This window comes from Lates calcarifer, linkage group LG5 (assembly GCF_001640805.2).
Source record: "Lates calcarifer isolate ASB-BC8 linkage group LG5, TLL_Latcal_v3, whole genome shotgun sequence".
NCBI lineage: Eukaryota > Metazoa > Chordata > Actinopteri > Centropomidae > Lates > Lates calcarifer.
This window is the reverse complement of record NC_066837.1, coordinates 18,532,242-18,554,696: the sequence shown is the minus strand read 5'-3', so window position 1 is coordinate 18,554,696 and position 22,455 is coordinate 18,532,242. Positions and strand designations below refer to the sequence as shown.

Here is a 22,455-nt window from a genome sequence, read left to right as displayed (position 1 = left end):
ACCTGAGGATGCACTGTGGACGATAGGATGATTATTGCTTGTATTTTCATCTAATCAACTTTATTGTTTCTATTCTCAGATTTTATCTTACGTGAATCAGCTTTCTAATTATGGTTCCCTAAAAGAATAAGACAAACACAGAACAAGTCAGATAAAAACATCAGAATCAACATCATGAACTGGTCCTACTAACAGGCCTAAGCACTGCGTAGCTAAAGTCTGATATATATAATTCCTCTCACCACTAAAAACACATCAACTAGTTACATTGTTGCACTGTGAGAGCTGTTCCTTCATTAGGACGAACATGGGCACTGTAGTTTATTTTGAGTCAATCCCACGTACACAATTGTGCTGATGGAAAGACTCACTACCAGACCAAATGCACTATTCACTCCTGTCTGACTAATGTCTGCCAAAAAAACTACAGTGCCCATCTGTTTTAGGGACTTACCTTTCCTACAACCTTGAACCTGCTTCTGGTCAACATGGACCTGAGGGGAGACAAGAGCAAAATCTATTAAGCACATGTGCATTTGCAATTTATGAGGCTTTGGGATAAATATGATCACCCAGTAATAAACACCAACAACACAATCAGGCCTTTGCAAAGGTGCAATGTCAAAGTTTATTTTGTATCATTCATAGGATACAGAACACTGAAATGTATTTTTTCCCTATCATACTGGAATTTATATAATCTTTTCTGTCATTTAATATATTTGACAACAACATCAGTTGAACTGCAAGAGAGAAAGAGAGAGGGTGGATAAGGTTCCTGGGTACGATGCTGTGGATATCAAACAGCCGTCACATACAGCACATAAATCAGAGAAATCCTACACCAGACTAACCAGGATGAGGACTGTCTGTAAGGAAAAACTCTCATCGTTTAGCACTGCATCACTGTACTCCCCGTCTTAAATAAGGGAAAATGCGTGGGCGTTCCAGTTTCAACACGATAAATCTGGAGCAGCACAGTGTGATCGTATTTCATCCGCAAAATTAACTGTAAATTACATGACTGTTTAATGAGGGGCTGTAGTGGCTGACTTGTCAATGAAACCCCTGTTAAACATACATGAAGTCATAGTGTAAATCTACCTACTTTTATGGCACGTTATGATGTCTCATCATTATCATCTCATGAAATGCTGTTAGCAGGAGAAAAAGCAAAGTACTGGTGGTAATTATAAAAATAATATTAAGGATGAGAGCTAGTACCATATTCAAAAGTAATTTACAAACTTATCAAAGTTTCATCACAGTAGATAGAGTTTTATTTAGACAGTGGTGAGAACAGAGCACCATCACTGAACAGCAGTGTACATGTCTTTGTGTGCTGAAGGACACTAAGCACTGATCTGGGTCCAGATTAGATTTCATTTTGGAAAGGAAACTCAGTCATGAACGGAAGCTTCCTACAAATATGTAGTATGTATGTGGTTTTTGACTGAAATGCAAACTGAAATACTGAAGTTATATTCAGTCATGGTAGATTTGGCAAAACCTGTGGTTACTGGTGGTAACGACTGACACATTTTACTAATACAGGTCCCAGAGTTAAGTTTGAAACATACTCTGTCAGAAATGTGACAGAAGAAGAGCAATTTGTGCCTATGGTTACAGTGCAGCCAGACAAATAATATATTTCAGTAAAGAAGACTAAAGAAAACAGTTAACAATAGTTGGGTTTCCATCCACAAATGCAAAAAATTTTAACCAAATTTCCCAAAAATCATCACAGGAGAACACAAATCAGTGCTGCATATTTCCAGTCAGGTGACAGTAAACCACTGCAGGACAAGATGATGTGATCAAAGGAGCGTCAGTCAAATCTAAAACGGTGGAGAACAAGCTAGATAACATGATGGAAATATGGCATGTATGTATTCTTTGTGTATTAATGAGGAACATTACAGTTTCCTCGTCACTCTGCACAGATTTTATGCTTATGTCTGCTGCAATTTTTCATTTCAGCACCTGATGATTTATTGACTAGGTCTGTTTCCACCACACTTTGTCACATTTTGCTTTTATCGATACACCAACTTTTCCATATCAGCCAAGTGTAATTTCCTCTAAATCCTCTGAATCTCGCAAGGGAGAAACGGGCTTCGCTGATGACAATGAAAATTTCTGTATAATTTTTGTATAACAGCAAAAAGGGGGTTTAACATAATGAAAATCGGAAAGATTTTAACTCTAAGGGACGAATTCAGCCAATTTTGACCCAAAGTAAATGAATTTAAGAGCTTAGATCTCATGCCTGTAAATGAGCTGACGGCAGTCTACATTCTGTACATACTAAGAACTAGAAGGAACTGAGCTGAAACCATTTGTACAACACTCACATGGTCGGACGATGTCTGAACACTGATTCCCGTGTAGAGATTTCAGTTGCTGCACCCACAAATCACCACTAAAAAGCTGTTATTTGCAACAGCAGGGTAGGAAAACCAACATCCTCTTTAGCTAGATGGCCATTACTGGAAGATCTAGTTTCCTTATTTCTGAGAAGGCAATAATGCTTTAATGCTGCTTAACCATCCTTTGATTTGTATTTAGCAAAAATGCCAGAATTATATGAAGCATAAAGTGGGCCATTAGAGAATTTTAAAAAAAATCTTCAGTCTGAGGAATAATGAAGCACAATACAAAGTAAGGATGGTTAATGTTGGAGTAAAGTATTTAGATCACGTCAGGGTCCCTTCTTCTCGCTGCTTAATGTCATGAGCAGAGAGTTTCTCTTTCTCTGTAGTGCAAAAAGCAGAGATCATTGCTCTACATGCAACACCCTGTCTGATAAACTATACACACTCGCCTGCTCATCATCTTCAGTGAGACTTGACTGACAGTAATACAGCTTTAAATCTTATCTATATACTTTTGTTCCTGTCACACTGTATATTTCATATTTCTCCATACATTTTACACCTTTTTTTTTTTTACACAGAATATATTAATGTTTGATATGTAAAATATTTTCCACCTACACGCTCTCGTGTCATGACGACAGTCATTACAGTATGAACTGATGTTCCCTCCACGTTCATTGGCCCACATGCTGCAGTTTTAGTTGTCAGATATGTGATATAAGCACGTGAACTGGTGATTCCAGATCAGCACTGCTACCTGGAGGTTTCTTTTTGCTCGTATGGGACACTGACTAGTAACGGAACAGTCTGACATTTTGGAAAATATGCTTTTTCGCTTACATGAGAGAAATGACACCACTCTCATGTCTGCCTGTTAATTATGAAGCCACAGCTGTGAGATGTTAGCTTAGCTTAGCTCAGCTTAGTTTAGCGTAAAAGACTGGAAACATGGGGAAACAGTTAGCCTAGCTCTGTGCGAAGGTTAAAACAATTCACCTTCCGGCACTTCTAAAACTCATTAGTGACTAAGAAACTTTTCATAGAGGAAATCACAAATTCCCTTATAAATTAAAAATGCAATAAATAAGCAATAAATGCATCCTTGCTCAATTCAGTACTTTCTGGGGTTTTACTAGCTGGTACAGCCTCACTTGGTCTGGTATGACCACCAGCTTATGTTGGCTAATTCTAGCTAGTGCTAGCTAGATATTGCTGTGTAACTGACATCACTGACTCGTTTTTACTTGAGCCAATGTTTCAGAGTGGGTGACGTGCTGGACATTTTTTTGACTGTCCACATAAAGTCACCAGAATAAAACACATAACCACTCGGCCTCCCGATATTCTAACTCTCAGACAGACCGCGAATAAACATAGTTCCAAAAATATCGAACTTTAACTCACACATATACAACCATAGTGTTTGGTTTTGGAAGAAACCACGCGATTTCCATCATAGATAACTGCTGAGAAGCTCCTGGGAGGAAATCACGTTAAACTGCTCACAAAGATTAAAAGAAAAAAGAAAAAAACAAAACAAAACAACAGAAGAAGTAAAATTCTAAATCATAGCAGCACGTTTTCCATCTCTGAAACACTCAGTGTCACAGTAAACCTGTAACAGATGACTAGTTGGCACAAAGGACGCTGTAGAAAGTTTGGCCTCTGTCGGTATCTCTACGCTCCTATAGTTTCATATAGATATATAAAAAAATAAAAAAAATATCAAAATAAATTACAACATATAAATAATTTTAAAACAAAAGATTTGGCAACATTGAGTATCTTCCTTCCTTTTTTGTGGGTCATGGTGAATATGTTTTGACATGAGCTCTTGTATTAACTTACTTGCTTTCTTGTTATCTGCAAGCCACACAGACACAGACAACACACATATTTAGTATGTTAAAGTGTTCATGAATCACTTATGAATGCCATCTTGTGATAAGCCTATAGTTTGATGTGTACATGTTCCTCCCCTGTACCTCTCCCTCTCATACTCATCACCATGTTGAATTTTCTTTTGTGAACGGATGACTGATACAGGTTTTTTTTTTTTCTGAAGGCAGTGAAGATGGATGTGTGTATTCCTAAAGAAAGGCATAAAAAGGGAAAAGAGGGGATAAAGATGTATTTAACGCTGAACCAATCAGGAAGGAGAGTTATATAAGGGTAGACAAAGCATACAGTGTGTCTAGTGTCTATTATTCAGTTTACAGGTAGAGGGAGGAGTTCTTTACTATCTGTCTACCCATGTTTCACTCCCGGGCACGGTCACAGATTTGGGTCCCGTGGTTGATCCCACAAGCAGCGAGCAGCAGCAGTCTTGCTGGTCCAGACTCTGTTTGTTTGTGTGTCATATGTTTTATGTTTGGATGGATATGTATTTTGACAGACAGTTTCTGGCGCAGCTACACATGGGGAGAAGGAGAGAGGCTTTATATTACCTCTTTGACAGGGAACAGGACAGTGTGGGGAACAAGGTGGTGGAGGCAGTAACAGGAGCGGAGACTACAGGTAGTGATGACCAAAAGAGGTCCAATCAATGCCATTATGTCTGCATCAAGTAAAAGGTAAACACTGGAAAAGCCGAGGAGGAGGACTGGATTGGATAAAGCAGTCCCGGTTTACAGTAGTACAGTCCCGTCCTGTGGAGCTCCAGCGTCTCTTTAGGCTAAAGAAATCCAATGGAATCATCGCACCCGCTCCAGCTCTCAGTTATCCAGCCCCTCTGCGCACACCATGCTGCCGTACAGCTGCTGTGGGTCCGGGTGTGTCTGCATGCGCTCCTCAGCCTCGCTGTCCGTGCTACCCTCGCTGTCGAGACGGGGGGACGGGTGACACGGACCGGACAGGCTGGGGTAGAGGGCGTTGGGAGGCAGCGGGCTGGGGAGAAGGTCCTCGTCTGAACTCAGGTAGTCTCCCTCAGCGGAGGCGGGGCTGGCCAGACAGAGATCCTGGTAAGTGGTACTTACACCTCCACTATTGACCCTGGAGCTGGGGGCCGCCTTCTGCCCTCGCAACTGCCTGATCTGAATACAGAGAAGAAGGTTTTAATGTTTTTAATGTGGGGGGGGGGGGTCCTACGGGTAAGTTGTGTTTTGATTTCATTCAGAAATCAGGGAGGCCTGGATTTGAAAGGATGACATTATTAGTCAATTTTTGTGTTAATAAATCCAGAGAAAAGACCAAACAAACACTGTTAGTCCGCTCCTCTAAACCTTCTCCTTCCCTACCCCATTCATTCCAACTGAAGAGGCTAATCTTTAAAAATGGCTCACAAATACAGAGTTACACTTTTACAAAAGGTGAGCCTTTTTCAGAAAAAACTGCATAACATATTACTCAAACAGGAGAAATTTATTTATTTGCCAGGAACTTGTCTAAACAGTGGATTAATACAAAGTTGGCACTCTAGTGAGTATTTCCAACAGCAAGATGATGCTTATATACAGATAAAATATATGAAGACATGTCGGCCAGGGCAACAGTGTATCTCTTTTGCTATGCATTTTAAACAACTTTTTGACAAAAATTTATCATACAGTTAGTGTCAATGTGAAGGAAGAGGAAGGAGAAATGGGAAGCAGAAGGCTTCTTAAAACGTTATTTGATGGTTTTGTGTAATTTTTGTTTACTTCAGGTTAAGTAAACAAGAAGGCAAAGCTCATATTTAGAGGAGGTAAAACACAAAAAGAAGCTCAAAGTGTAATGTTTAGTTTTCATCATCTGCAAGGATGATGATGATGCCTTGTAACAGTACATCAGTATAGCTACACTGTATATGAGGTGAGGCAAAAGTACATCCCGGCTCCTCATGTGTCTCTATTGACGTTTTAAAACTCTAAAAAGTTCACAAGTAAGTTTCAAAACATCAACTGTGAGTTGCAAGAATTCGAAGATTTGGGACTATACATTTCAAATCAAAAATAATGACAAACTACGAGGAAATAAGTCTATAAATCGAGTTCAGTCTGTTAGAGGTGCTTCTGCAGAACCATTAAATGTCAGGTGCTGGGAATTTTTTTTTAACAGGTTGTTGGGTGTGAAAGAAAGAAAAAAAGACTGTGAAACCCACTGATCTGTATCCTGCTTACCATTGAGAGGTTGTGCAAATAGGGCAGTGGGGTCTTTACAGCTAAATCAGAGCACTGGAGGTTTCTCACCTGACTGTGACGCCAGATGGGAGAACTAAATAAAAAAACATAGTGGTCAATAAAAAAGTGGACAAGGTTTAAAAATTATTTTAAAAGTTTGCATGTTACTGTTTGATCATGTCCAGATTTCAGATTACGGTGGGTGCTCTCGCAAGACAGAACAGCTCTGACCACAGTTTATCTACACATGCGTGCTTTTCGCGTGTTAATCTTGCATGTACCACAGTGACTCATGACAAATCTCAGAGGTTTTTGTTTTCCCCCTATCATACACTCAGGCGAGATGAAGGGCGGGGGGGAGGGGGAAACCAGTGGTTAACCAATGGAAATGTTTTGACTGTGTCTGACTGCTCTTCGAGCTAAAGCAAATTCAAGATGACAGGCCAGACTTTTTTTGCTTTTAATTATTTTGTTTTTTGAAATGTAAACTAATAATTATCTAATAAAATTACAAAATATCAGGGAACTGTCAACATTTGCTAAATGCTATTTGAGTTGAATCACTATAAATAACACGTACAATAGAAATATGTGTGTAAAATCATCCTAGCTGCATTATATAGAGTCTGCCATTATGTACCAGCACTGTTATTTTTGATGGTGATCGCGTGAAGCACTATACTGAGATTTTTCTAAATGGTTCACTGCTTCCTCACAGCTGTACTCATGCAAGTTTCGGTCTCATTTATAAAACCACTGCTTTGATGAAAGCAAAAAAGGTGGGGAGAGGAGAAGAAAAGAGAGGAGAGGAGCGGTAAAGGGCAGGGCAGTCTCATCACACCCCCTCACTTAAAAGTTTGAACAGCTCCCTCGTAGTCACGCACAGCCACTCTCTGAATGAACAAACCCTGAGCATATGTCGGGTAAGAACCGTGTGTCTCCACAACAGGGTTGGAGAGATCTTCAGAAACCTAAGACGTCATTGAATTTTTTCAGACCACAAGCAGACACCAATTGAAATTACAACATGGAAATCTGCAAAACTCGAGTTACCCTGTCTATAACCCCCCCCCCTGCAGTGAGAGACTGAGTGAACAACTCTGTACTGAGGCCACAACCCTGTGGGTTCACCTATGACAGGGGAAAAAAATCTGACTGTCCCACACTTTTTCTTTTGAAACTCACTCATCTCATTATCACTGAGTTGTTCACTGAGAACCAAACGATGAGAAAAGAATTGTTAGGGAAGAGCAGCGGTCCCTTATTACAAGAAAGACATTTTCACAACCGTGAGTGCGTCGAGGTGGAAGTGGTGTCTGCTGTGAGGCTGCGTGTAGATGACAAGATTTTTTTTGTGGTGGTTACCAAGGCTGCAGAGTATCTATGTGCATGTTAATGTACAGTATACACGCACTGTATCTGGCACCATTTGTGCCTATTAATGGCTGCCAGCTGGAGAAACAACTAACCAATCAGAGCTTATTAAATGAGATCAAGAGAGGAGAGAGGAACTAAACTCATAGTGGCAGAAAAATGTCAAGCAGCTGTACAAGTTATTGTACATAGACATAACCTGTTATATCCGTCTCACATCCGCAAATTTATCCGAACAATGTGAAAAACGTCGGGTTGACTGTTACCGCAGCCTTTGGGTCGACTGAAAATTACGTCAAGGGGATGGATACGTCACTCGCCGCCGACTGGTTAGGGAAAAACAAAACAGAAAAACCCCGCCTACGTGCCAACAATAAATTAGCCAACATCAATACAGTGTAGGACTGAATGAACTAAGTGACACAAAATGGGAATTCAGCCTGATTATCAGGCTGTAAATGTTTATTTTGTGTAAAACCTATTGTTGTTTTTCCAATGTACTGGAGCTTCTGACAGACTAGGGCTGTGACTACTGATTATTTTCACTATAGATTAATCTGATGATTATTTTCTCCATAAATTAATTGCCCTACAACATATCAGAAAATTGTGAGAAATCATCACAGTTTCCCAGAGCCCAATGTGACATTTCAATCTGCTTGTTTTTTGTCTAACCAACAGTGTTGTTATAGAGTCGGTTTACAAATGTAGAAAGCCATGTAAGAAGCAAATCCTCACAATTGAGACTGGAATTTGGGAATATCTCCCATTTTTGACTTGAAATATGACTTCAGTTTTTCAAAATATCAACTTATCAGTCAATCAACGTTCAGTTCTAGGAGGGACAGACAAAACAAAGGGACAAAAAAAACAAACAAACAAACCAAAAAAAAAACCCCAAACATGCACAGAGATGTTGTGAGACTGACACTACTTTGTGTTGTTACAATGGTATTAATTGTTTTTAAAACGGAATTATAGTAATATATTTGGAAGTAGTTTTAATGTTTAAAATGGGTTTATTCTGCCACATGCTATGACATCTTGTAAACAGTGTAGTTTTTGGTTGAAATGTGTGTCCAACCTCATTCTTGAGCTCAGCAATCTGGTCCCGGAGCTGGGTGATGTACTGTCTGGAGTCTGAGTGGTTCAGCTGGCCCTGGATCAGCCCTTCTTCCTTCTGAAAAACACATTTGACACTAACAGGTTTAAAGTCACGGTCTCTTCACTTTTACAATACTATTTAAAAAAAATAAATAAATAAATCAGTTCATTGACTCCATACACAGATCCGGTACGTATGTACAAGGATGCATACCTGCAGACACAGAAGCACAGAAACACACACCTGTATCTCGAGTTCAGCGATCTTCTGCCTGAGTTCTGCCATGGCAGCCATACTGTCTGCTTCCCTCAGTCGCACTGCCATCACCTCCTCTTTACTCTACATGCATGAGGGGAGTCGAAAGAAAGAAAGAAGGAGAGAGATGACATGTCATGCTTAACGGCTGAACACTGTGGATGACAATGATATACTGGATTTCAGCGAGGGTTTGATGATGCATCATAAACTGTCTCAGTCCCTCCATCTACATCCTGCTCTGTCAGGATCGCTCATTGCAGACATCCATCGTTCCATCTGTCCTTCTTTTGTGGATGAATCCCAGACTTTATAGCCAGGCTCTGCCCATTTCTTATCTACTTTCTATTTCTGTTCTACAAAATCTATCTAGTTCTCCCTTCTTCTTTCCATCCTCCTGTCATCCCCCTTTTTTTAAATCCTCTTCTGTTCTCTGATATCCCTGTTTTGTCTCATTCATTGCTGTTTTTCCATCCAGTTATTAGTGTCCTATCACTTTCATCTATCTTTTACAATTCATTAAGCTGAACCAGGAAAATGTTCCTCTCCCTGTCAATCCACCTTTCCCTCATGTGCCATCTCCCATCCCCCTTTTTCCTCCTCCCTCTCCACACCATCCAAACCTTGCAGTCAGACTCGGCTTGCTTCCTTTTCATCTCGTTGAGTTGGGCCTGGAGAGCTTTGTTCTGATTGGCCAGCATCTGGAGCCGGTCCTGCAGGGCGGAGCGTTCCTGCTCGTGGCGACCAATCAGCTTGCTGTGGATCTGGTTCTGGAGAGAAGGAAGTCAAAGGTGAGAGGGTGAGTAGGACTCCAAAAAATGTTTTTCCTGATTAGTTTTTTGTCCAAGACCAAAAAATATTCAATTACAGTGACCAGTGAATATTCTGCATTATGGTTAGTTAAAGACTCACAATTAACTTATTATCAAAGTTGTTGTGAGTTACATATCTGTTGATTTGACCAGAGAGGAGAAAAACATACTGTATGTCATATATTATTATTTCTTGCATTATCCTGACACCACAGGGATCAGTTTTATTAACAGGGCTCTGCTAAAATGCATGAAACAAATTAAACAGCATTGACTTTTGCAACATATATCTGTGTATGTAAGAACCTGGCTCTCCAGCTGCAGGGCTTTTAGTTTGACCTCTCGGAGCTCAGCTTGGGCCTGGGCCTCCCTCAGTCTGACTGTCATCAGTTTGTCCTGCAGCTCGTTCATGGCGTTCTTCTTTGGGGATTCCTTCCAGTGGCCGCCCCCACCACCAGTGCTGCTGCCACGGGACATATGATGCTGCAGAAACAGTGTTATAGAAGTTAACTCTCCTGCTGCTGTACAGCTGGAGCACGTGATCACGCACACACGTGTATTTTACAGAGACACAGTAGTGGTTTGTGTGTGTGGTGTGTTACCTGCCAGCGCTGGTTGAGCTCGGTCACGGTGTCCTGCATCTCTCTGAAGGAGCGCAGCGTCTCCAGCTCCCTCAGCTTCATCTGCTTCACCTCCTCCTGCAGAGCCACCACGTTGTTCTCATCAGGCAGGCAGCTGCTCCTCTGGATGGACAAACATTTCATGATTACAGTTTAACAACACTAACTACTCCACAGCCATGGCAGTGACTCTGTGAGGTTGTCGTACGAGAAAGAAAATGCACTTAACGCAGATGTTAAAAACACGATGATGTGTTTTGGTAAGTAATACTGAATGTAAACATACAGCTTCAGGAGCAAACTGTGCAAACAGTGTACCTTTAAATATCATACCTACCATGTTTGATCATCATGTTAGCATGCTAACATTTTCCATTTAGCACTAAATGCAAAGTCTACTGAGGACGTTAATTTTGCAGGTATTTGCAGGTCATTAAGTATTGGACCAATTAAAAGTTTGATGTGATGATGGCACTAGAAGGGGGGAAAAAAGTTATTACAATTCATCCTGAAGGGAACTGATGCTGCTCGAGGAAAAGTTAGGGGACTGAAGTCAGCAGGAGTCATGACCATGAATGCCTGTTCCAAATTTCATGACAATCCATCTAGTTACGTGAATGGTCAGTCAGTTGTCTGACCATTCACGTAACTGAGAGCATGATTAATTCATTAATTAATATTAATATTAAAAACTTGTGCAAGCAAACAGACAGAGACATGTTTGCCTCTTCTTGCTCTCACTGTTGTGTTACAGTAAAATCATCATCATAAGGAACAAGAGCTGTTGTGTCCTAACACCTCTCAAAAGCTGTGAAAACCTCAAATGTGTCTCTTTCATCAACTGGAGCAACACTTTTACTATTTAGTTTACAGTAAAATAATCTTTGACACATTTGTAGACCCACACCTGCTGTCTCTGCTCAGTGTTCACATTCTGTTTTCTCTCACACACTAAAACTGCATGTCTGTTAGCCCACCTTCTCCAGGTCCAGCACCTTGTCTTGCATTTCCTTCAGCGCTCCAAGCAGCTCGGCCTCTCGCAGCCTGGACTGCTCCAGCTGGGTCTGCAGATTGCTCACAAACTGTTCTGTGTACTAGAAACAAACATCACAGGTGTTATACAGGTACACTGTATACCAGGTCAGAGAGGTTAGACACCAACTGTGATCATTTTGTTGATCAGCTTTCTGTTTTCACTTTATTGCCATATGCAGACTACTTGATGGGAGCTTGTTGTGGCTAGGCTCAGCTCAGCTTGGATTACCACAGTGCGTCAATGGGTGTGAATTTTGCCACAAGTCACCTTTGTATCTCTTTCGTCTCGTGAAAAATGTCCTTGAGTGCCCTTTCGTCATTTTTTTTTCAGCATCGTCATCAATGTAGAGATGCTACATTTGGGGAAGGCAGCAGGAAATTTGCAGCAATATATCTGATTGCTTGGCTGCAGCCACAAAGCAAAGCTGAGTTATTAAGTTACTCCTCATTTCTGTAACAAATAAATCAAAAGCATCATTTTTCAAGATGTCATGATCATCTGCTGCTGATCCACATACAGCAACAAAACGAAAACTGCTACAGGCCTTTAATTTTGTCTGAGGCCCAAGCGATGTCAGTCGATTTCTCTGGTATGTGACTGATGTTCCGAGCAGTTGAGCTGCCCAACTTCAAAACTGCTGATGAACTAAATGAAGTCGGCATAAGTGACAATCTTGCCCCACTGACTAAGAGTGATGTCAGAGTATAGAAAGCTACTGTACATTTTCATGTCACCACATCAAAGTAAAACTACAAAGCTCTAGGTGTGAGAGCAGCAGAAAAGAAAAAGAGAGAGGGCTGAGTGGAAAAATACTTTCCTATGAGACAAAATACAAAAGCTTGAAATTGGGCAAGTACATAGCGTGAGTATAAGAGTCTCGATTTGTCATTTTGGGCATCTCAGTTTGGGTTTTCAAAGAGATCTATGAGTGTCTGGGGGTGTGTGAACTCTGGTGAGTGGTGGGTGCTGGCAATCTGAGCTGGAATAAAATCACCTGTCACCATGGCAAGATTTGCTTGCTCTTAATTCTGTGTGAATGTATGTTGCATTGACAAAAAAGAAGTACAATGTATGAATTTTGTCACACATCATATTGTCACAGAAGAGTGTGATTCGCTGAGGTGAATTTTAACTGTTAACTAAAGAACACTGGGGCTAAGATAAGTGGCATTTGGACAAACAGAACATCCATTCTTTCTATTACTAACATATTCATTATAAAATAAATGAACAGAGCAAATCATACATAGGCAGGGAAGATTATTCAGTCTCCAAGGCATAAACAAATATTCACATATCCACGGGTGGAGAGACTTTTCAGATCCTTTACTTTAGTAAAAGTAACAATACTAGCAATGTAGAAATACTTGATTATGTGTGAAAATCCTGCTTTGAAAATGTTACATAAATATTATTAACAAAATGTACTTCAAGTATCAAAAATAAAAGTAGAAAGAAAGAAAACACTGAATATCAGAGGCTACCAAAAATTAAGTTTTTGACCTTCAAGGTATTCCTCAGGCCTTATACAGTGAAGTCTATATGTATCTTAACAGTGTAAGTCTAACATGTTTTGGCTCTACTCCAGCATAATGAATTTCAAATAAAACAGTGACTATGAGGATAAAGTGCTGATCTTCAGCTTCACCAACTCACAGCCCTTTTTCCTGATGTAAACATTCAACAGTTCAATTAAGAATAAGCACAATAACCTAGTAGGTGATTCATTTAAATTCAGTGTGTTGGAGAACAAAACCAAAATAAGGCCTGTCCAAACATTGCACCCATTTGCACTGTACCAGTCTTGGGGCACTGAACTGCAATAACCCAGTTCCTCTAAGCTTCGTGTGGAAACATGACCGTGCGAGTTATCTCTTTGTTGAGTACAAATGAGAATGCAGTGAGGGAAAGATGAAAACCAAACTCAGTTAGAGGTCTAGTTCTAGTTTGATTTTGGTAAACTGGTGCACGCTACCAGCCACAACTTCTGATAATAGTATAGGAATATTTCCTTGCTGGAAAGATAGTGTACGCCAAAAAACAGAGAAGAAACTTTTAAGATGACGGGTTGCTAATGACAGGTTGTTTTCTCTGACATATTTGTGATGTGAAAACGTCATATTTTGTGGTTACTTTCTCTTTTTTCCCCTCTTTCTGTACAACACTTACTACTCTGACAAGCTAAATAAATAAATAGCACTGTATGTGAATCAAGTTTATAATTTCTTTCCAATGGAGAAATTAATTGAACAGATCATAACAGCTGTACCACTGCTGTATGTCAAATACTGTATATGAGGCAGCCTGATAAACATTAATGTCTAACATGCTCAAACTAGGAGACAGGGGTGCACACACACAATCTGTGTATTGAAAATTTCTGGTGTTGTTGTCAAGACAAACCTCTCGTGCAGCTGGATTGCAAAACGGATCTTGAGGTGGGGACATCTAAACTTCTACAAATTTCACCCGAAGTCTGGAGTCAATCAGTGTCGCAATTAGTTCATTCAAGTTGAACACTGACTGCCCTAAATCTGTGTTGTTGGATGACTTGACATCTTTTAAGAAAAGTCAGAACCCTCTTAGGCATAAAAATCTGCCATTGTTATGTTTCTTATTAAGGGAATAGTTGAGAATTTTGGGAAGTACAAATTTTGGTTTGCTTTCTTGTTGGGAGTTAGATGAGAAGACTGATGCCACTCTCATATCTAAATGTTAAATATGAGGCTGGAGCAAACAGACGGTTAGCTTAGCATGAGGACACATTCACACCATCTGAACTTTATAGTTTTGCATTTTTCACAAACTGGAATCAACTGAATCAGGAAGTGTGATTTTGCACACAAATACAGGCCAGATTTTGAAATCACTTAACTATCCATGGAGCTCACGATGACTCATTACCTAATGGATTAAAAAGAGAGCAGATTAACTGCTTCTGCCTTGAAAGAAATTTTATTGCATAAATCCCCCTATTCTACATTGTTTATAGTGCTACCATTGTGTTGTGCAGAGAATCTGGGTTGGTGTTTACCCTCTGTTGCTGCAGCTCTCTGATGGTGTCCTGCGCTTTCTCCAGGCTCTCGCTGGCTGTGTTGCACTGCTGCCTCACCACTGCCAGCTCACGCTTGATCACATAGTTCTCCTCTGCCTCCTGTGCCCTTGTCACCTGACCCTGGAACAGCAGGTCAGAGCAGGACAGGGGTCAATATCAGCTGTGGAGTTTAAACTTTAAAAGCCAGACTATATACCAGTATAGGGAAAGGGATCATTCTGGGCATGTAGGGACTGTAACATTGTTATGCTTGGAGGAACCTTGCTACATGGCAGTTTTTTTTAAGCCTTAAAGGAACATTTCCACATTTCATAAAATAAGTTTATTTGCTTTTTTGCCAAGAGCTGATAAACTAATGCGTGATAGCCTGAAATTGTCTTAAGGTAACAAAATTCCATCTACAGGAACCTATAGCTTAATAATAATAAACCACCTATCCGTTAAGGGTTGCAGGGGGTGGGGGACTGGAGCCCATCTGACCTTAGGTGAGAGGCCGGGTACACCTGGACAGATCACCAGTCCATTGCAGGGCCAACACATATAGACAACCATTCACACTCACATTCACACCTACGGGCGATTCAGAGTCACCAATTAACCTAACGTGTATGTCTTTGGACTGTGGGAGGAAGCTGGAGTACCTGGAGAGAACCAATACAGGCATAGGGAGAACATCCTGGGACTGCCTAGGACTACAGCCAGCCAAATAATAGTCATAACAGCTGCCGTAAAACCAAAATGTGCCATTTTAATGCCTTGGTTTTTGTACAAACCTAAACAAACAAGATATAACATGTTAATTAAAGAGCATTATGGGTGCTAATAGGTGGATTTTATTTGCTTTGGGTGAAGCCAAGCTAGCTGTTTCCCTGTGTTTCCACTCTTTATGCTAAGCTAAGCTAATTGTCACCTGGCCACAGCTTTATATTAAATATACAGACATGCACTCCTTCTTATCCAACTCTTGGCAAGAAAGCAAATAAGCATATTTCTCAAAATGTCTAATATATGAGATATTTTATTGACATTTTGGTAAACTACAGGCATTTGTAATAAAATTGTGTAATAGTAATAGTAAAAACCTTTACATGCCACATGCAGGGATTGTGCAACCTCATATTAAATTTTCAATTATGGATAAATAACAGTACATGCATTCAGGGATTACAGGACGGTTTTGTGGACTGAACACATAAACAGCACAAACAATATTCTTTCATGCACATTTGGTTGGTTATTGTTAAGAAGAGGAAGAGAAGCAGTGCAGGAGAACAGAAAGAGGAGGAGGAGGAGGAAGGAGGTCAGTGGGGAAATGGTTTACAGTACTCTACCTGTATCAGTCTGTCTGCCAGAGCAGCACTCTCCTACAGTGCGACAAAGGAGACGAACAAGAGGATGAAAAAAAGAGATGAAGAGAGTGAAAGACAGTGGGACACCAAAGAGGATAAACCACAACACAACCCAGGAGGAAAATTCAAGGAAAAGAAAGAAACAGGATCATAGATCGAGGAACCAATCATTCGAGATGAATGTAGAGTGTAGAGATGATTGTGAAGAAAAAAAGAGGCAGCAGTGAGATCACTCAGGAAAGAAAGTATTTCACAGAGGAGGAGAAGATTAAAAAATGCCAATCTCTCTCGATAGTGGAGTGCTGGAGCAGAGGGAAAAAACCTTGCGTGCAAATTGAACCAATCACAAGCACACACACACACACACACACACACACCCACACACACACCCACAAACACACACACACACACACAGAAGAATAAGCACTTCTGGATAAGAAAACCAACAACAGAAAATGAGCTCTCAAATTTAAACCTACAGCATTATCTTGTTTCAGTGTTTAACTACATCTCATCAAAATGTGAAGAGTGCTCTGCTGAGCAATCTGGTTGTTTCGTCTCAGTGATGCTGCATAAAACTGATTCACATTAGCATTTAGATAAGCTGGAATCAACGCCCATCTCTTACCTTCTCCAGCGTCTCAATCCTCTGCTTCAGGAGCCTGTTTTCTGTGCGTAATCTCTGAGCAGAGACAGTAAGAAGGGAGAAGAGAGGTGCACAGGAGTCATTTTGTATGGTCTATTCATTTTCATACTAAAACTGTTTAATATAATGTCTACATTATGCACAAATGTACGAAATATAACCACAGCTAAGCATACACACACCTTGATCTCAATTTGCTCCTCCATTTCTTTGTTCTTGATTGTGGTGTATTCTTTCTCAAGTCTGATGAAAAATAAATAAAAACATTAAAAACTGATTTAAAAAATATACTGCCTCTTCCTGGTGTGCCATCCGCTCAAAACAACACTTAAACAACAAAACAGTCATACATTAAACACTGGATATGAGTATGCATTGCTGTAAAAACCTCAGCATTAGTAAGACGGAAATACAAATCCTCCTGGGCTACATGAAGCCTGTCCAGCCCGAGTCTCACTAGCTGTTAGTTGAGTAACAAGCACTCTTACTTCTTCATCCTCTTGGGGTTGTATTTGACCTGGTAGGCCCTGAGGATCAGCTTGTCTGGGCAGCTGTCAAACTGGTGAGGGATCACCTTCTGGAAATGCTGGCAGACCCAGAGGGAAACAGACACGAGATTAGAGAGCTCAACACTGACAAAGATGCTCATTCATTCATATTTTATGAACAAGAAGGCAGATACATTTTAGAGTGAACGAGAGCAGTGAGGGATTTATGCTGCCTTTCAGGCAAGTCAGCAGCTGCTGTATTTTTGGAACTACGATTGTTTTGCTATTGTGTGATTCACAGACAATACACCACATTTGTGTTTCAAAAATAATTAAAAACATGATAAATCATTCAAAGCTATGATTCACTGCATCATATCACCTGAGTTACCACTTACACCTCAGGCTGCTGACATGAAGTTCACAGACACATTTATTTTGGGTTATAAAGCAGTGATTCAGTTTGTGCCAGAACAGTGAAAAGTCTGTGACCAAAATCTAATGACAAAATATGCGGTGAAACGCCTTTGGCAACTGTTTGGACAGGACAGACAATAAACAAATAAATATATAAATAAATTGTTTATCAGCATCTGTGAACCCTTTAAAGATTTTATTAGAGCTGAATCATTATTTGATTGATCAGTGTGATGATGGAGACAAAATTACTTAGCGGCAATTGAAAAAAACAAAAGTTTTTTTTAGGTTTCCGCTTCCCTGATTTGCTGATTTTCTTTGACAGACACAATAATAAACTGAGCATCTTTAGGTTTTGGACTGTTATAAATAAAACAAAGAACATAAGGATGTCACCTTCCCTTTGGGGAATTATAAAGATCATTTTGTTATACAGTTCAGTTCAGTTAAGTGAATAATCAACAGATATATCAGTGATGAAGATAGTAATGATAGGTAGGTGGTAGCTGCAGCCTTATTTTCTACTTTTTTACTTCCTATTACCTCAACACTTAAGACAGAAAAGAAATCAAAAAAGGATATAAAGAGTGCTTAAATGACAGAAATACACCAATTAGAAAATCTTAAAATGCAACCTATAATTTTTCTCAGGTTTTGTCTTTAATTAGAAATCACAGATTTGTACAATGCATACAAATCAAGATTTAATTCACCAGTTTTATCAAGGAGCAGCAAACTTTTTTTTTTCGTGTTAATTCTCTCCCTCGTATACAAGCATGTCATTGCATCATCAAAACTGTGCTGGTTTATCTTTTCAATTACTGTAAGAGAGCAAAGTCTCTTTTTTCTTTTCTTTTTTTTTTTTCAATGCTCATCTCTAGTTCAGAGGGCTTTGCATGCAAAAGGAAATGTGGGGGCCTGTGACTTGTGGCTGAATCTGTACACGAAACTCATCTCTGCACAAAGTGGTATAAAACTGTGGCTGCTAACCTGTGACATGCCCTCCATGTCCAGCTGAATGAGGTCAGTCTGGTTGTACTGCAGGATGGCCAGGCCCACACGGAAGATAATCTCTAGACCCTGCATACAGGTTGTATATTTTATTACATATGCTTAGTAAAGTGAAATAACAGATTAGTAAACCAAATTTACATTGACAAACATAAAATACAGATTCAGATATTTAAAAGACATGCTCAAATGTCTCCTACCTCATACATGAAAATATCAAAGATTCGAGTGGCGACTGGCAAAGGGAGGAAGGTGAGGAAAAGGGTGAGGAACCAGGACGAGGCGTACATGGACGTGTGGAAACTCTGGGACCGGAAATGGACGTTCAGCTCTGGAAGTTGCTCCTGAGGTAACAAAAGAGCATGATATTTAACCTCAGATGACTAGAATAAACTCAAAAAAGCCATGTCAAAAAAGGAAGTGATGTGCTGGAGATATAAATGAATGCTGCCCCTCTGTGGGCAAGAGTCACACTGCAATCGTCATGTCTGTTGATAGACTCTCCTGTTTTCCTCTTTACCTGAAGCAGATATTCAAACTGGTAGATGCAAAGGCCCTAGCTCAGCCATGCTGGGTTTGAACAGCTCCCTCAGACGGTACTCCTGCATCAAACGCACAAAAACACAAAACGCCTCCTCCTCCGGCATCTGGGAGGAGGTGAGGTGGGTGAGCAAAGCTCCCTCATTAGTTAGAAAATTAGACATTTACATGGAACTGTCGATGACACAGTGACAGTGATATCTCACCAACCACTGACTGAACCTCTGGAGACAACTTAATTGCCAAGCAGTTATGGAAAATATGCCACATAGTCAACCATTTTTGGTTGCATTAATCATGGAAATCTAGTGGGGCAGATTAGGATGAACCTCATAACTCCCACAGTGACATGCTGCACAGAGCTTTTAGGCAACATACCCTCATTATAGATAATTCCCCTGAAATATTTCTTCATTACCTGCATAAGCAGCAAGCCAACGATGAATGCACTGCCTTGGCAGTAGCCCACCTCTCGATCCACAAGAGAGTATGCCTGAAAGACACACACACACACACACACACACACACACACACACACACACACACACACACACACACGTTACATTTGCTATGCTCTGTATTTATAGAAAGCAGGACAGATGACATCTGTAATCCTGACAGAAGACTGTGATCAACAAGGATCAACAAGTCACCAGAGGTCCTTTCATTTCCTGAGCAGCTCAGCTACCAGGAAACTTGACTGGTGTGCAGACGGTCAACAAGCTTGTTTGTGTGGTGGCCAACAACAAACTGTCACATTTCCTTGTTTCCCTACAGACACATCAGGAAGGTTAAGACTCAGTCTGGGAAAACTGAGATGTTAATTACAGCCATTCATATCTTTCCAGTACACTGCATCTTTTTCCTGAATGACTGCAGGAAAAAGGCACTCTGAGTTAACTGATATATTTTCCATTAGTGCTGCTTGGTTCTTACCTGTCATGCTGAAACAAACAATGAATGTTTTTGTGTGTGTATATGCATGCACAAAAAACATTTATCCCAAAAGACACCTTTTCAGAAATACTAAATATCAAACTGAGAACTTCAGACCTTGCGGTGATGTGAAACACTGCAGTGCTCACCTTCATGACATTGAAGAGGACTTCCTGTCCCAGGCTGTCCTGGCCTTTGAAGAACTCATGCTCGGGGTAGGTGCGGGCGATGTCTCTGCGGATGAGCTTCTCGCAGGGGGAGGACATCTTTAGCAGCTCCGAGTACTGGTTCTTCACCGGCATGTCAGTGGCGTTGCCTAGCAGCTGCCAAACGATGGCCCGGAAATGATGAGGGATGCCCTTTCTGATCAGCTCCTGGAGGGCAGAAAGAAAAAGAGAGACAGAGAGAGAGATTAAAGAGGATGAATGATTAATACCTTGCTCCTTTACGCAGGGAGGGATGTGATTTAAAACATCTTCAAGCATCTCTTGAAGAACAAAGAGCAGGCAGATGAGAGAAGAGGAATCAATTGATGGAATGATGAATAGATATATTTACAAGGACCATTTAATATAATTTCATAATTACAGCCACTCAGTATCACTCCTCACAATAACTCTTAACCTAATGTTTTTCAAAAGCCAATCATTAAAGCCAAACTGTGTCATTTTTTGTGTCTATAGAGTTTGCAGGCAGCCAGTGTCATTTTACTTGGTTTGTCTGCTCTATCTCTATTTTTGCCCCGACTCATTCTTGTTGTCCCTCCTCTCATCCATCTTCTCTTCCCCTGGGCTTTCTCTTTTTGTCACAGAGGACACAGAGACACACAAAGGGGAGAAGAGGGGAGAACAGGATGACGAGAGAGAGACATATTGGTGCAGTGCAACTCAAAGGCGTTGATGTAATCATATTAAAACTACTGGCAGCAGATTCAGGCAGAGATCGTGAAAATTTCCTTCCCAAACTGTTCAGCTGTAGGGGAACGTCAGCAAAAACAAACCAGGATCTCAGACGACACTGAGCTACATGTTTCTGACACACACATGTGAACAGCTAAAACCGAGCAGTGACGAAGTCTGTGAGGCTGCCAACCAGCCCCTGCATAAAAAGGTGCAATGAGTCAGGGATTTACAGTGCCCTGTTTCTGTTTTGTTTGGTAAAGTGATCCATAAAACCTCCTCTGAAACCTGATCTACAAGGTGTAAAAATAAAATGAGGAGGCTGATAATCTTCTTATTGTGTTCTCGTTTTTAATTACAATCAGTGACTCATTTTAAGGAAAATGTTACATCTTAACTTTAATCTTTAATTTCCCATCTCTAGTCCCTGATCCCTACCTTCAGGAGTTTGTCCTTTTTGCGTCGCCACTCTTCCCACTCATTGACGATGCGGCCCCACAGTATCCAGGTATCCTCCTCCAGGTGTGACAGGTTGGAGGAGGCCGAGGAGCTGGACACCAGTGAGGAGCCACTGTTGCGCCGTGAACCGCTCATCGACCGCATGGACTTGGAGTCGGCTTCCAGCAACCTGCGCGAAGAGACGGTTTGTGAGGACAAAAAGCTTAAATTACATTTGATTATTTCTGATGGGAGAGGCACGTGACCACACCGAACAGCGGGTTTGTCTCATACAGGACGGTGCACACACTAGAGAGTGACAGGGAGGCTAAGATGAGCATTAAGAGTCATGGCGGGCAGATGTGACATTGAGGCAGACTGTGACATTGTGGAGATCAGTACGGTTTGTGTGCAGACACACCAGAGGCCTCAGGGCTTGTTACCTTAAATGACAGAATCAGAGGCTGACCCATGAGGATGTTACACACACTGCTGGATGGCTTCCAATGTGACTATTACAATTTTAAATTGACCAAAAAAGCAAACTAATGAAGAAGTTTTTGTTTTTTTGAGGGCCAGTTAACTCAGCTACTAGTGAGTTACATCGATGTCCCACTTTATCTTTTATATATTACAAGCAGCGATCTTTGTTTCAGCCCATTACATTGCTGCTTTTATTGGCACAGAAATCCCAGTATCGGATGTTGAGCACACATAAACAATATAAACAAAAAGGTACAGCAAACAGGAGGACAGTCAGTTATTTTTGATGATATCACAGTTGACAAGTTGGTTTAAAATACTGAGGAGGCCATATCTTTAATGCAATGATACTTTGTTCCACATACAGTACAGTGAGTCCATCTTGTAAACAAGGAGGTAGGTGGAGTATCTGTGGATCAGCTGCAGCACCACAGTTTAAACCCTGTAAAACAACAAATTATCATTTTTGTGACCTTTAAAGGTACTACCTGGATTTTGTAATCTGTGGACAGAGGC

At 40.6% G+C, this 22,455-nt stretch overlaps 1 protein-coding gene across 1 annotated transcript in view; it reads right to left on the bottom strand.

Moving 5' to 3' along the window:
• Positions 1-602: 602 nt before the first annotated feature.
• The window catches only part of evi5l (EVI5-like protein), a 34,854-nt gene continuing 13,001 nt past the window's right edge, over positions 603-22,455 (bottom strand). Inside the window, 19 exon segments of the mRNA XM_051070701.1 lie at positions 603-5,410; positions 8,934-9,029; positions 9,198-9,293; positions 9,833-9,979; positions 10,328-10,504; positions 10,624-10,764; positions 11,619-11,735; positions 14,712-14,852; positions 16,064-16,096; positions 16,710-16,763; positions 16,910-16,970; positions 17,216-17,313; positions 18,623-18,712; positions 18,844-18,987; positions 19,164-19,199; positions 19,201-19,290; positions 19,602-19,676; positions 20,269-20,493; positions 21,457-21,646. Of these exon segments, the coding sequence (XP_050926658.1) occupies positions 5,093-5,410; positions 8,934-9,029; positions 9,198-9,293; positions 9,833-9,979; positions 10,328-10,504; positions 10,624-10,764; positions 11,619-11,735; positions 14,712-14,852; positions 16,064-16,096; positions 16,710-16,763; positions 16,910-16,970; positions 17,216-17,313; positions 18,623-18,712; positions 18,844-18,987; positions 19,164-19,199; positions 19,201-19,290; positions 19,602-19,676; positions 20,269-20,493; positions 21,457-21,646 (2,329 nt within the window). The 3' untranslated portion in view covers positions 603-5,092.